The sequence below is a fragment of the Ciconia boyciana genome, chromosome 10 (assembly GCF_034638445.1).
Source record: "Ciconia boyciana chromosome 10, ASM3463844v1, whole genome shotgun sequence".
Taxonomy (NCBI): Eukaryota; Metazoa; Chordata; class Aves; order Ciconiiformes; family Ciconiidae; genus Ciconia; species Ciconia boyciana.
In genome coordinates, this window is record NC_132943.1 from 36,596,055 (window position 1) to 36,610,437 (window position 14,383).

General features: G+C 37.6%; 1 protein-coding gene across 10 annotated transcripts in view; it reads right to left on the bottom strand.

The window, feature by feature from the left end:
* Positions 1 to 14,383, bottom strand: part of GULP1 (GULP PTB domain containing engulfment adaptor 1) — a 167,307-nt gene that overhangs the window by 82,115 nt on the left and 70,809 nt on the right. For all 10 annotated transcript variants that reach the window (XM_072873848.1, XM_072873849.1, XM_072873851.1 and 7 more), the window contains one exon: positions 4,792 to 4,880. In XM_072873848.1, the coding sequence (XP_072729949.1) occupies positions 4,792 to 4,819 (28 nt within the window). In that variant the 5' untranslated portion in view covers positions 4,820 to 4,880. The remainder of the gene's footprint in view (positions 1 to 4,791; positions 4,881 to 14,383) is intronic.

The window sequence follows — 14,383 nt, forward strand, 5'->3', positions numbered from 1 at the left end:
AGGACTATACTTATACCCTTCACCCTTTTTGGGGCTTCACCTGTTGTCTACTCATGCAGAAAAAGAAATATAAAATAAAACATTTGTCATCTCTGGAACGCAGCATAAGTTTACAATAAAAATAAAGATCATATTATAGCCAGTCCATTAACATAAAAGAGCATCTATAACCTCCGATTGCATTTTTTTGTATGTCAGACCCTGCCCATTAAATGCATCTGTCTATGCTTTCATAAATGAGACTCATAAAAAGACATCGCACAGAAATGTTATTGCTGAAAGTTATGATTTATTATAGCCTATTACTTCAAAATATTGCATTTAGCATTATGCATACCATCTACATCTCATGAGCCGATAATGTGGCACCAATTACCAACCTTACGAACTGCTATCATATGGAAAAAAAAATTAGAAAATTCAGATTCCTGCATACGACAGCAGCTTTGGCACTGAACTTTGTGCCATATGTAAACTAAGGCTGACATTTATTGTAGGATGAAGGAGGACCATTGGGGTGTAATACGGAATGAACTAAATTCAACCGTCATTTACACCCTCCACAACCTCACTGAAGTCCACTGGATTTCACACATTGTAATTCAGTACTAAATTTAGCCCAAAGTAGACACACGTACCTACATTTTTAGCACATTTTGAGACACTCAAAAACTTTCACTTGTTTATACTCCCAGAAGGTTTGGATTACAGTCATTCCATATTTAGAAATGCCTCTGTCTAGGAGGAATAGTAGTTTTCTTTCACATTTCTGATGAGGCAAAAGCCAATAAATACTAGCTAGTTTTTGTTTACTTATATGCACCAGTTCTTATACTAATGGCTTCGAATGGAAGGCCACAGAATCAGTAAAATGTGCCAAACTCATCTGGGAGAGGCACCTCCATTCACTAAACAAATAACCAAAACAAAGCAAAAACCCCATAGTTAATGCTTTCTGGTTTATGTATACACATTACCTGTACACACAATCACATATAAATTAAGGACAAATAGGTAATTCAGCTTAGATACAAATACACTAATAATGAGAAAAATGTACATGAAAACAGCATTTACAAAGATTTCTTACTGGAGAATTACATTAATATCCCTAAACTACTTTAAAAAAGACTGAAATTATCAAGATGCAAACATATTTCCAGGTGAACAGACTTCGGTCTGCACTACAGACTTTTCGCACTACAACATTTCAAAGTGAGCATGCTACCACACCTGACTTGAAAGGAAAAATTAAAAGGACTCTTCAGAAACCATGACCCAAACCTGGATCACATACAAAAGCAAGCTCCTGATTCTGTGATAGATACATAGATGTTTTCACAAGCTGTGTCATAATAACAAAGCAGCAAGAACATATATAATGTTGTTCTTGAATTTGTTTTTCTGGGAGAAGGAAAGAGATCCTTAAAAAAAAAGATAATCTATAAAAACTACTTCAACAGAGCATACTGCACTCACTGATCAAGGAATGGAAAACATTGTACAAGAATATATATTTTTGTACAGTTTCTACAGTCATACAATATTGCTACAGCAGAATATTTTCTCCATAACATACGTAATTGGTAGTCCAACTAACTTCTACTGAAGTCAACAGAAAGGCTGTTTTATTTTGAACAGTTACTACGTTTTTTTCCACATTAAAACATGCAACTTCAGCAGATGCTGATATCAGCTTTAAACCAAAAGTTATCTTTTTTTTGTCAGTTTTATTTCATAAAGTTTGCTTCCCTGTTATACGAGCTCATGGCTAACTGATGAGACCAGTTATTACAACTTGGACTGCAAAAAGAGTCCATTTATTTAGAATTGCTTGTGTAAGTACTTCCTGAAACAAGCTGAATTTGATTAAACTTCACATTTTCTTACATTTTTCATTGTCATCATTAGGATGAAAGATGAACAGCTTAATTTTATTCATATTCAATTGGTGATTTAAACACATCAATTAAGCCTTCAATTAAAATTACTATCAGCCAAATAAAAATAAATACAACTAAAATACAAACATAAAATGTCCAGGTTAGAAGTTCTGGTTTGTGCAAAGTCTCTGGGAGTCAGACAGGCAATGACTGTACCAGCTGGTTTTAAGGTCAGAGCATTCAGCACACCTTGTCAGTGGAAGTGGCTGTTTCATGCTCATATCATGGCCGTCAAAAATAAACTTACACCAAGTACTTGCACTTAGAAGGGAATTTCTGCTGTTTGAATCAGGTGATGGAGCAAGAACCGAGCTTGTCAGGAAGTACAGCACAGTCCGAGTCATTCTAGTCACTAGCTTACCTGGTTCAAGAAGATAAGGAGCTATGGCACCAGCTACTACGGTCTGTATATGCTTCATATTGAAAGGCTAGTATAGACTGCTCATGGCAATGAGGATTAGAGAACATTTATTCTTTAAGTCTGCACAGTTCAGATAACCCTTGACTATTGTGAAAGTACCACCTACATCTGTTTAAATTCCCCTCACAATTCTATATATTTAAGACTGTTGTTTATGTAAGTCCAAGGTAACTGACTGATGCAAACTTGCAATTAGCACAATCCCTACCAGCACAGCTACCAGGAGACTAATTTGGATTGAGAGAGAACTGCTAGGGAAGTCATGGCACTCACGTAGTTAACTCCTCAAAACATCCACGCTCTTGTGAACAGAAGACATCCACAAACAACCCCACCAAACACAGGCATGGAAATTATTGTATCCCTGAGGTCTGGGTGTAAAATCAGGAAATACAATAAAGGAAGTTCAGCAATTGAACCTGTTTGAACCTGCTCTTAAATGCAGTTATTAGACATGAATGTTGACATAGCCAAGCTTTTCTGAACTTCAATTGGCACGAAAAATATGTAATTTTCACTTATTCTTGACAATTGCTGAACTGAAATTTGTGTTTTTCCTAGGATACGAGAATGGAAATGTGTGCATTACTATAAGTAAAATAAATGCATGTCAGTATTTAATTCTTCTGGTTGCTCAAGTTCTGAATCATTTTTAAGAATCCACAATAACTGCATTTCATTGTGCTTGACAGCTTCTTTTATGATACTTTTTTCTTGTTGGGGTAAAGAGAATAGCACACAAAATCAACTGAACAACAAAGCAAATGCCCTTGAATACACCGAAATTCCAAGAATTCAGGTGAGGTCAGTAAGAATTTTCATATGAAGAAGCAGTGAAAACAGAAAGGAATGAATCCAGACCCCTCAAGTGATCCCAGACACCCAAGGACACAACTTCACAATTTGACCATAAAGGCAAGATGCAGACACTGGCAAGGACAATGGGAATTAGTGAAAGAACATTTTAGCGCTCTGGGTGCAAGTCAAAACACCGAGGAAATATTCCATGAAACACAACTGGTATGTTTCTGAAAGATGGAAGGCCGAGTTTCAAATATTATCAGAAGTCATTAGAGAAAAGGAAAAAATTATATGGTCACCCAGACAAAACAAAATCTACAAAATCGAAGCTTCTTTCCCAGTTGTGATAAATCAATCCACAATTAAAGACTATTGAAATGGTCTCTCAAATCATTTGGAAAAAGCTAGGCAACACTATTAAGCACCTGATAGGTACAGATCTCTTGATAGGTGTTACAAATATCTACACAAGAAAATACATCAGTGCTTAAGAAGAGCACGGGCTATGGATTTTAGCTTATTTCCTCAGCATCCATCATGCTGCTGGGGTATCAAATGATCTTTCATCGGGTTTTGTAGCCTTTGTGAATAAGCATATCTTCCTTTTGCGATCAAGCTACATCTGCTGATATTCTGGACTACTTATGTTATCTGGATTCATCTGGCTTTAACAAATAAATGTACCAGACATGGAAGAACGCAGTGACGCTATCATTTCGTGTTGGTATAAGGTATGGCAGATTCTTTTTATTTCCAGCTTTGATATTGATACCAAAGCAGGAATTCTTGTTACATAAACAAAACACGTACTCCAATTGAGTTTACACCTAGTTATTAAAGCAGGGGCTCTAGCTCAGTGTGTATCACACTTAAGCATCTTTAGAAGAAAACATGAAAAATAAAGATATTACACCTACTGAATATTTTCTACATTACAAACAAATGGGGAAAATAGCAACAAAGCTGTCAGTAAAAAAAGCTGCATCTCTAAGGTTCCATCTAAAAACCTATGTTTAATCATAAATAGACCATGAAAAGAGAATAAGCAAGCCAGAAGAGCAATGTACATAACTCTGAATATTTAGTGGTTTGATATTCTTTTGGAAAGCATACCATTTCAGATTGCTACAAATTCAAAATAGCTTCTTAAAGCTAAGGGATATTCTGCTGCATGAGATATTTCAAGTATATTAAATATGGTTTTGTAAATTAGCTTCTCCAGGAATAAGAACCCCCTGTATATATATAATAAATACAGAACTCACTAACTCTTTAGAAGTTCTAAAACTTTCAAGCACATCTTTTGGTGTGTGCCGGGGGTGGGGGGGGAGGAAGAGAAGTGTATTCCATACACACACACGCGCTCCTCAATAAAGAAAGTGTTATGAAATTCAACATAAGCCTTACAATCCAGAAAGCTCTGTAACTATCAATCAAGAATGCTTTGCTCTTGTACATCTTATAGAAGGCTGTCCATTTCTACCTAGTTAATTAGGTAGATGAATATGCAATAGGTAGAATAAATATGCAATTATTCATAAGTACTTCCTTGTATACTTCTTGATATTCTAAAGAATTTATACAGGATATTTACGTCTCCCATGGAACATAAGCTAAATTATTTACCTTTCTTCCTGCTAAAAGCACGATTCATGTTGAAAAATCTGTCCAGTCAACAATGTTTCTGGGTTTGGTTTTTTTCCCCGCACTTTAACCTGCAGAACAATACACATAAGAAAACAGAAAAATCCATTATTATATTTGAAGTTAGCTCATTATCTTCATATAAAAGACAATGCAAATGATTTTAAAAATTCTGAAATAATTCAGAGAAACAAAAGGGAGATATGCTTTGCTGAGGAAGAAATTGCAGAATTGAGAAGATTTATGTTCGAATGCCCAGCGGTACTCAATACAGAAAGACATTTTAAAGCTTTCTGTGAAGGTCTTCTCACTGAGATTTCAGAGACACAGAGCAGATGGTATTATACGTATAAGTGAAGGCAAATACTACACACAAATAGGTTCGAAAGAAAGCTTTAAAATGAATGCTGACTACAAGACTCCACAAAAACATTCAGTTCACATTTGCACTGCCCTGTTTTGTGTCATTTAGGCTGTCAGATAATTTCAAGCTATGCTTTCATCTTCACATGGGCTTGACATTGAAAAAAAAAAATTAAAAATCACAATATAAAGACTCTTCTTCACCCAGGGATTCAATACTGAAAAGATTGCCTTCTGTCAGCACAACTACATCCTTGCTCCGATTACATCAGACTGTACAGTAATTTCTGTATTTTCTTCACTTAAAAACACTGATACACTCAAATTCTTATCTTAATTTTTTATTTACAATATTATTTTAGAATTTTATTCTTTACCAACATTTTGCAGCCAAAAAAAATGAAGTCCAACACACCCAACACTGTTCAAACCCAGCCCATTTTGTAATATAAGATTTTTCTTTTTCAACCATATGTAAAGATATTCCCAGCACTTCTTTCCATTCTGTTCAGATCTTCCAGCCAAAAGCTGCACCCGTGTCCTTCCTCTTTCTCTGCTCTCACAGCAGTCCAGTCAAAGGAGAAAAAAAAGGGGGGGAATTAAAAAATAAAATAAAATAAAATAAAATAAAAGGACTTGGTATCAGATTATCTTTGAAATTAGTTAGAACATTACCTTTGCTTTGAATAAAAACAAAAGTTAAGCCAGTATTTCAAATGTCAGCATCAAGATGACTGACAAATTCATTTAAGATACTTCATGCAGCTCATAAACACTTTTTGTGGTGCTTGCTCCTCTTTTTCAAATAATTAAGTTCAATACCAACTACAGCAATTATATCCCAATTTCCATGTAGACAGCTGATATTTTTCCAATTAGAACATGTGGGCAATTACAGCTAAAAAACACCTCCATTTTATTTACAAATAATCACTGATGTGGTAGGACTTCTCTTCCATACAGCCCTGTGAGAATGAAGGAATAATCCCTGTTTACCTAAACCGCAGTGTAGTACCCTAGATGTGCAACCAACCAGCATTTGCTCATTCAAGTACATGCACCAGATCATTCTTGTTTTACAGATCTTACTGAGTATTTAAGAAGGGAGGATGCAATGAAATAAGCAAAGGTAGCAGGATATACTTTCCATCTAGTTATTTTGACACAAAGGCAAGAAACAACGCATTTGGTACGCTACCCGGTAGTTCTTAACAGCAAAACTGCAGAAGCATCACATACGCCCACGGCCATTCCCGCTGGCTGCCTTCACTATCAATCAGCAGTGCTACATGGAAAGCTGAGGATACGCAGAGGTCAGTGAAGCCAGCAAACACCCGTAAGGGCTCTGAAGTCCTAGGAATGATTTCAGCAGCATCCCTGGAACGGGCAATGGCATTATTGGGGTAATTCCAGTAAGTAAAAGCTCATCCGTGAGGGAGTTTTACCAAAAGCTGCCAACGTGCAAGTAGTTCTCAGAATCGTATAGGTTGGAAAAAACCTTTAAGATCATCGAGTTCAATTGTAAACCTAACACTCCCAAGACCACCACTGCACCATGTCCCTAAGCACCTCATCCGAACGTCCTTTAAATACTTCCAGGGATGTCTTCGCAGGGAAGACACAGAGTAGGACTTTCAACAGTGTAAATCATGACAATTCAATTTAAACGAAGTAACAAGCAGTGAAGACCATTAGAATGTCAGCTTTTCAAGAAACTGACAAATGTGTTTAGCTTAGAGGTTTACTTTCACAGGGAACACAGGCAGCCTATTATATACACTTAGGATATAGAGGCAACGGCAGAACTTAGTTCAGGATGTTCACCTTGTTCATGAACTATTACAGTCAGTGAAGAAAGCAGTTTTGAGTAAAAAGAGTATGCTTCCCCTCTTATATAGCTCTGACAGTTGTCTTGCACAGCACTAGACCAATCACTTCAGTTCTCCTCATGATGGGATCACAGCATCTCCTTTTTTGGAACCCTTTTCTTTCTAATTGTGTATTCCTGTCCTCATCCAAGAGACCAAGTAACATATTTGAGATGGCTTACTGAGTAGAGAATCTGCTAAATAGAGACTATGCACGCACATCATAAGGCTGTTGGCTGGCCACATTTCGAGAGATCACCATTCAAGTATTTTGTTTAAAACAGAGCGTAACTATTTTAACTGTTATACATAAGTATTAACTATTAAAAGGTTGCATATATTTGCCCAGCAAATGTGCTAGGATGCAATGAAGTTCTTAAATGCTGTTTTTTTTTTTTTTCCAAAAATTGGGAAATGTAATATATTTTTTCCTCGTGCACAGGGATGTATTACCGTTCAAGTAATCGATACTAATAAAAGCCATAATTTATTGACTACTTACCTAAAAACGGACAGTATTTTACCAAAAGTGTGTTCATAATTTCAATTCCAACAAAACAGCAAAAGAAGAAAATACAGAAATGGCTTAGGCAACAACTAGTATTAAAACACTTAATCAGTGTACTTCCACTTATCACAGAAAGTGTTATTAAACAGGGAAAGCAACACAATTAGCTACATGCAACTGCTTTTAAAATTCCCTCAAACTCTAACACAAACAACTTCATCAACTTCTCAGATGCAGGAAAAGCAGATGGTTAAATGCCCCATAAAATTTTGCTATTAAAAAACCCCAAACAAACACTACAAGGCTAATTTCAAATTCCTCAGTTGGGTTTGGGGCAAGAGGATGATATCAGACTGTCGTAAGCAACACTGGTAAGTTTTTGATCAGAAGAGCAAAGTTATCATTAGATGTATCTGTGATATCTTTGCTCACAATATTCCAACAGACAAATAAACAAAACTATTAGGAGCAAGCAAGCTGCTCTCTGATCACGGATGCTAGACAGGTTTTCTGGTAGAATATGATTTTGTTTCTGACAATGCTTGACACACAAAGCCGCTGGAAGAAACCGAGTTGCAAAACAGTCTGTTAAAAGCTTGTAATGAAGTCAAAAGGAAGGTAAGTCAGGGAGCCCTGTGCAGGAGCGGGGAGTCCTTCCTAGGAAACCGCTTGTTCAGAAAGGGTGAAGCAGTTGTAACAGAGGCATTAGGGAATAGGAATGTGGACCAAACCATTGCATTACTCATCACTTAGGAAGACACACCTATGTAAAGAATGTTTCTCCACCTTACTCCTAGGAGTTTTCTTCAGCTTTGTCCAGAAACCAAACCCTAGCAGGAAATACAAACCTGCATGTGATTTCACAAAATCGTTAACTGACAAAATATGAAAAGTTCTGACAGGTATAAACCAGGGAAATTTGGGGATGTATCAGGTTATTTCTTTGGAGGCAGAGAGAAAAGACAGACAGAAAGAAAAGAGAGAGAAAAGGCTTCGAAAATAATTGTATTAAACTAACAATAATAAAAATGTAAATAACAGCCAAACATCCTGGGCAGGGGGAACACATGACACTGTTGGTCTGAACATGGCCATGTGGCATAGGAAGTTGAGTATTTAAGCTGCCATATCAAACTTCAAAGAGTAACAGAGGAAAGCGAACACCATTTCCTTTTCCCTTTGTCTTCACTGTCATTAACCCCTTACTTTTCATGGCGAGGTGCTTCTCACAGTGAGGAAGAAACCGCAGAATGGCAGGGGGTGCGAGGAAACTAGTGGATTTGGTGATGGCGGTGTTTGCAGGCATTTGGACTGGTGAGTGCGAGGGTGGTAAGACTGGAGGCTGAAATAGTCACCTCCGTAATTACTTTTTAACACCAGCAATAACGTTGGTTGCTGTCTCCTATGCCTTATGCAGCAAAGGAAGCCGAACAAAGGAAGCAGAGCGGCAGGCTTCCAGCTTCCAGCACAAGCAACCGCAGTCCTCCCTGGCTACTGAAACACCACCGACGCTTCCACACAGACATCTTTAAATGCCTGCGGGCTCCTTCAGAAATGTTGTGGTTTGATACGTTTTCTATATTTAGATCTGTGTCAGACAAGCCAAGAGAGGGGGTCCTTAGGAAGGGGATGAAACATACCACCAGCGTAACTGGTCTCATTTGTCTCTTATTTCCTCTTACAAATTGGGCATTCCTCAGGATTTATTTGGGGTTCCCTCCCCAGCCAGTCCCATCGAATGGCATGGGCTATAACAACAATTACCTGGGCTGAGCTTTTTTTTTGTGTGTGTACCTCTTTTTCATTCCACAAATAACTCCTCCAACAAAACCTCCCCAAAAACCCTAACCTGCACCCATCAACTCCCTTTAAAAACAAACAAAAAGCCAAATCTCCCTTCCCTCTCAAACACATGCAGTTTCCATAGAAAGCCAAATTTAGCTTCAGAAGACCTGAAGATTCAGACTCTTTCCCCTCTCAGACCTCAGCCTTTCAAGCACACTGGATAACATTTCTTAAAGAATGAAGCACAAAATGTCTTTAAAAACCCTGTCTTCAAAAGGGCCGCAGCACACAGGAATGTGTGATTCATTGACTTGCAATGAAACATACGCTTATAAAGTTACTTCTGAAGGTAAGATGAGAAACTTCAGAATATGGTAACAGCTTTAAAATTCTGTGAGTTAGAGCAAAACACCATGAAAATACTGTCCTGATATGACATGTGACATAATGAAGGAAAAAGTTAGAAAAGACTACATGAAGTGATACACAAAAACAAGTAAACATCACCATATCATGATGTACTCCCCTTCCTTTTGTATGACAAGTAACTGAAACACTAACTTGCCACAACCCTTTCTCCTCTGAAACAGTAAAATCATAAAAGGAAGATGTTAACAGATCAATGAACAAAAATTCAGTGCAGACCCTGAACCTGCAGTCACATGCTGCCTCTCATAACGTTCGGGAAGCAAGCAGTTCCATTCATGGTTATGAAAATGTGTGTGTCCTTTAAGTTTATAAGTGGTAACAGAATAGTCTATAGGAATATAAACCACAATAGCATTTAAATAGAATTTAGTGCTATAAAAACTTGCAGGAAAAATAGCTCTTCAAGATCCTCAAAGACAGCACAGCTCTATGGGCTTCACCAAAATTGAACAACTTGCTGTCAGCTGAAGTTCTTAGCCTGTGCTTCGGCTTTATAATTGCACAGAAGCACAAATGGAGTATAAAGGAGAACATTCCGTCACTGGAAATCTTCACTTTTAAAGTTATACTAATCTCCACATTTTCAAAACCATTCATTAGCCAAAATAAGTGGCAGGCATACATTCTGGCTGGAAGCAGATCTGCAGAAGTCCGAGGTTAATTCTTGCAATTTTTCACATGCGCAGAGGAGGGGGGAAAACTGGTCAAGAACTGGTCTTCTATCTAACACTCTCGTCTCCCCACTACCAAAGTATACCTTGCTGTTGAGATGATGATATTCCCAATGGGGCAGAGCTCAAACAGCAGCTGTGGTGGACTGTCAGCGTGCAGTGCTGGCCCTAGAGCCTGCAGCGAGGCAGGCATGAGAGCGTAGTGACCAGAGGTGTCACCGGGGCTCACCGAGCGCGAGTGAAGAGAAGACAGAAGTGGTGTGGCAAATACCGAAACAGCTGGAAACCACAGCCCCAAAATACAGCTCACCTTCCAATACGCTCACCCTCCTTCTGTGAAAGGGATGGGCAGGAACACCCTAATCTGAAGGCTAAAAACGTTCCTCCAGTCTGACAGAGATCACAGCCCCTGTTCTCCCCGAGCTTCTGAAGCCAGCTGGAAGGAACAGAAGAAATCACACGTGTACTATTTTTTTTCCTCTCTCTCTCAATCAAGTACAAGTGTTTTTCCCCCCTACAGCAAGGAGTCTTTCAGACCACAGGTAAAGCATTTCTCATACAGTAGATCTGCCAAAGCTAGAGGAGTATTCACAAAAACTCTGAGGACAAGCAGACAGTGGTGTTTTGCTATAAATATCAACATCAAACGGAGGCCAGGAACCAGAAAATCTATATGAAACTCATGCATTTCATACCAGTTTCCAAAAAGTTCAGGTAAGTGGCTTTTTACTCTCCCATTTCCTAAAATAACCTGCTCCTTTCAATAGGAAAAAAGAAAATACATATGAGTAACAGGTGACAGGGGGATATCACTGAGACATCGACAGCAAAAACAACTCCTTAGGCAAGGTTACCACTAACTTTTACAGCAACAAGAAATACCAACATCAAGAAATACAACAGGAATAAATTTCACTATTAAAGTAGAACTCTGAAGAAAATGCGTTTAAAACTGCTGCAAGCACCCATAAATCCTCAGACAAGTTGCTAACGGCACAATCTTAAGAAAAAACAGAGAAATACATAATTCACTTGTTTCACAAAAACAGTTCTCTAGATCTGGCTTTTAAAGCATTAGAAAATATATTTAATATAAAAAATATTGCATTTTTCAGCATATTTATTTCTAAACAATTATTCTGTATTATGCTTACCAATGCTTAGGCTGATACGTACTAGTGGATTACATTACTCACGGAACAAACTGAAGTTTATACTGTACAAACAAAAGGAGTAATTTTAAAAACAATATTCTCTTCTTCCCAAACTCGATATATTTTGCAAGAAAAATGGATACTCTTATTTTATTCACTACGATAGAATAATCGTAACAGGATACAAGAGGAGCTTCCTTTTTCCTCAAATCCACAAGCACCAGTGTCTAGTGAAACATGGCAAAGGATTTCAGTCATGTCAGCCTAATTTTTCCTCTGCTGTACAAGAACGTACAACTGTCAGATGCTCAGAGCCAGTAGAAAGGCTTTATACATGTTCTCTCTCAAGGAACTCAGGCACTTTCATCTGCATCCAAAAGACAGACAGACGGCAAACATCTTGCTCACTTGCAGACAAGAGGGTCTGCATTTGACAACTCATTAGCCATTTGATCATCTATACGGAATCTGAACAAGATTTTTGCCTGTCCCACCACTTTCAGATGGATGATGGAGGGCCTGGGGAGCTTTGTTAGTGTTTTGTTTTTAACAGCAACAGAGTGGGATTCAGCAATGGGGTCCACTATGAAGGGGTAAACATAGAACAGCTCTTAAAAACAAAACAGCTCTGCTAGAAGTGATACTGGACTCTTGAGCTTTTTGACTCGCAGCATGAGTAATTCTCCAAAACTTTAGACACAGTCCTTGCTTGAATGGATATGTACCGTTAAAAGGAAAGATATGTCCCAACACTGAATATGGATACTCCTATGATGGCATCGTCCTTTCTCCTCTGGAAGAGGTGATTGCTCCACACACAGTCTAGAGAAGCTATTTATTTAATTACTGGCAATTCAAACCTTCCATTGCATTTTCTTTGCAAGGGGAAAAAAGAAAAAAAAAAAGAAAAGAAAGTATTTGACATCCCTGGGTTTCCAAATAGCAGCAAATTCTTGTTAGCCTTCTGAAATTTTTAAGGTTCTATTTATTGTATTAATTGCATTTTCACAATCACATTGTGAAAAGTGCCACAGACAGAAAAGGCAGAGATGGAAAGACTCATTAGGTATTCTAAAGGTAATCTCCAAATAAGCCACAACAATTTAAGAATAACTTAGTTTAATTCTGCTTACAATGGAATGCTCATCCTATTTAGCAGATCCGTCGTGGAGGTACAACAGCTTAACAAAAGTACCATTTTACTACTCTACCAAAGTATATTTGGCCAAACTTGAAAAGTGCATTAGACATACCATTGTGCACACATCCTCAGCAGGTCCCATAAGACCACTCTATGTGCTTCCCTCAATAAGTATTAAACTTAATTGAAGTTCAAAAGCTGATTACTGATGTTCAAAAGATGATTAAGAGGAAATGAAAAACCCAGATGTCTGTTTTAGAGACAAGGAGAAAATTTCTGGGTAGGTACCAGGGAACAACCAGCAAGAGAAGAGTGAGGAGAAATGTGCCTGCATCTCCCCACACACACTCCTGTATTATCTTTGCTCCTGTACAGACTTCACAGTACACACTGCATGTTTTCTCTGCTGCAGTCCTCTCTCCAGGAGCTCAACAGGCCTGCTCCAATCTATTATAAACGCAAAATTAAAGAAATAATCACCCTTTCCCCAAGAGCACTGAACTATAACACTACAAATGGTTTCATAACTCTTTGAAGTCATAGTTTGGGGGCTTTTTAATTGTAAAAGCTTTTTGGGGATTTTTTTTTCCCCTTGTACAAGATCAATACAAAATTAAGAGATCATCCTCTTACAGAAGGGGGGGGGGGGGGAATGATATGGATGATATCATTATTTAAACCTATTTATCCCCAGGACTTCAAGTCCATACTTTTATATCCTAATTAATTTGGGGACCCTTGTTCCACATCTCTCCTTCAAAGGAGAACCAGGACCCTGTATAAATTCTAGGCGTACAGACTGCTCTGCAGAGTGTATATATACTTGCTTTCTTATCTTTTACAGTCCAATTCCTATGATCACTTCCCTGCCAGTGCGAAAGGTCACATGTTGAAAAAAAAAAATCACTGCCATACAAATTTCTAACAACTGATTTTCTCATAACCAATTTATTAACATATTACATAGTTCTGAAACAATGACATACAAGAGTGTCATTCATTTAACAAAAGTTTAAAAAGTGTCATTCACTTCACAAAGACTTTTAAAATCCATGATACTGAACACAACCCCTTACTATTAAAGTCAACAGATTTCTCATTAACGTTAATACATTCAGAATCTTTGCTTTAATTGGTTAGCCTCAAGGACAGCATTAAGTTGTATTTATACAGATGAGACAGGTTTTCTTAAGTGATGGCGACAGTTTTCAAAATTACGAAAAGTTGGCAATATCCATTTTGTCACTTCTACTAAATCTATCTCAGAGTATCTCGAAAACTAGATTATACTGGGTTTTAGGCTTTATCATATTACATTCCTTCAGGTTATCTGCTTTAGCCCTTCTGAATACATTCTGAATAATCCCAACATTTCGACAAGGACGTGATATGAAGTTAAAAGCACAGATATGAAACTGACAAAGTAATATTTATGACAAATTAATCTCCTCATCTCTGTCTTATAGATCAGGCATGTGTTCAAGTAGTTCATTGTAATGTGTATTACGGAGAAACATTCAGGTGTTGCACACTATTATGGTTATTACCAATCTTATTTTGATATTTTGGTATGTGATCCATCCTAGAGAAATGTAGTGAAAATTACTGAGATATAGACTACTACATAATAGAATTTCCAAGCTAGCAAGACAAAT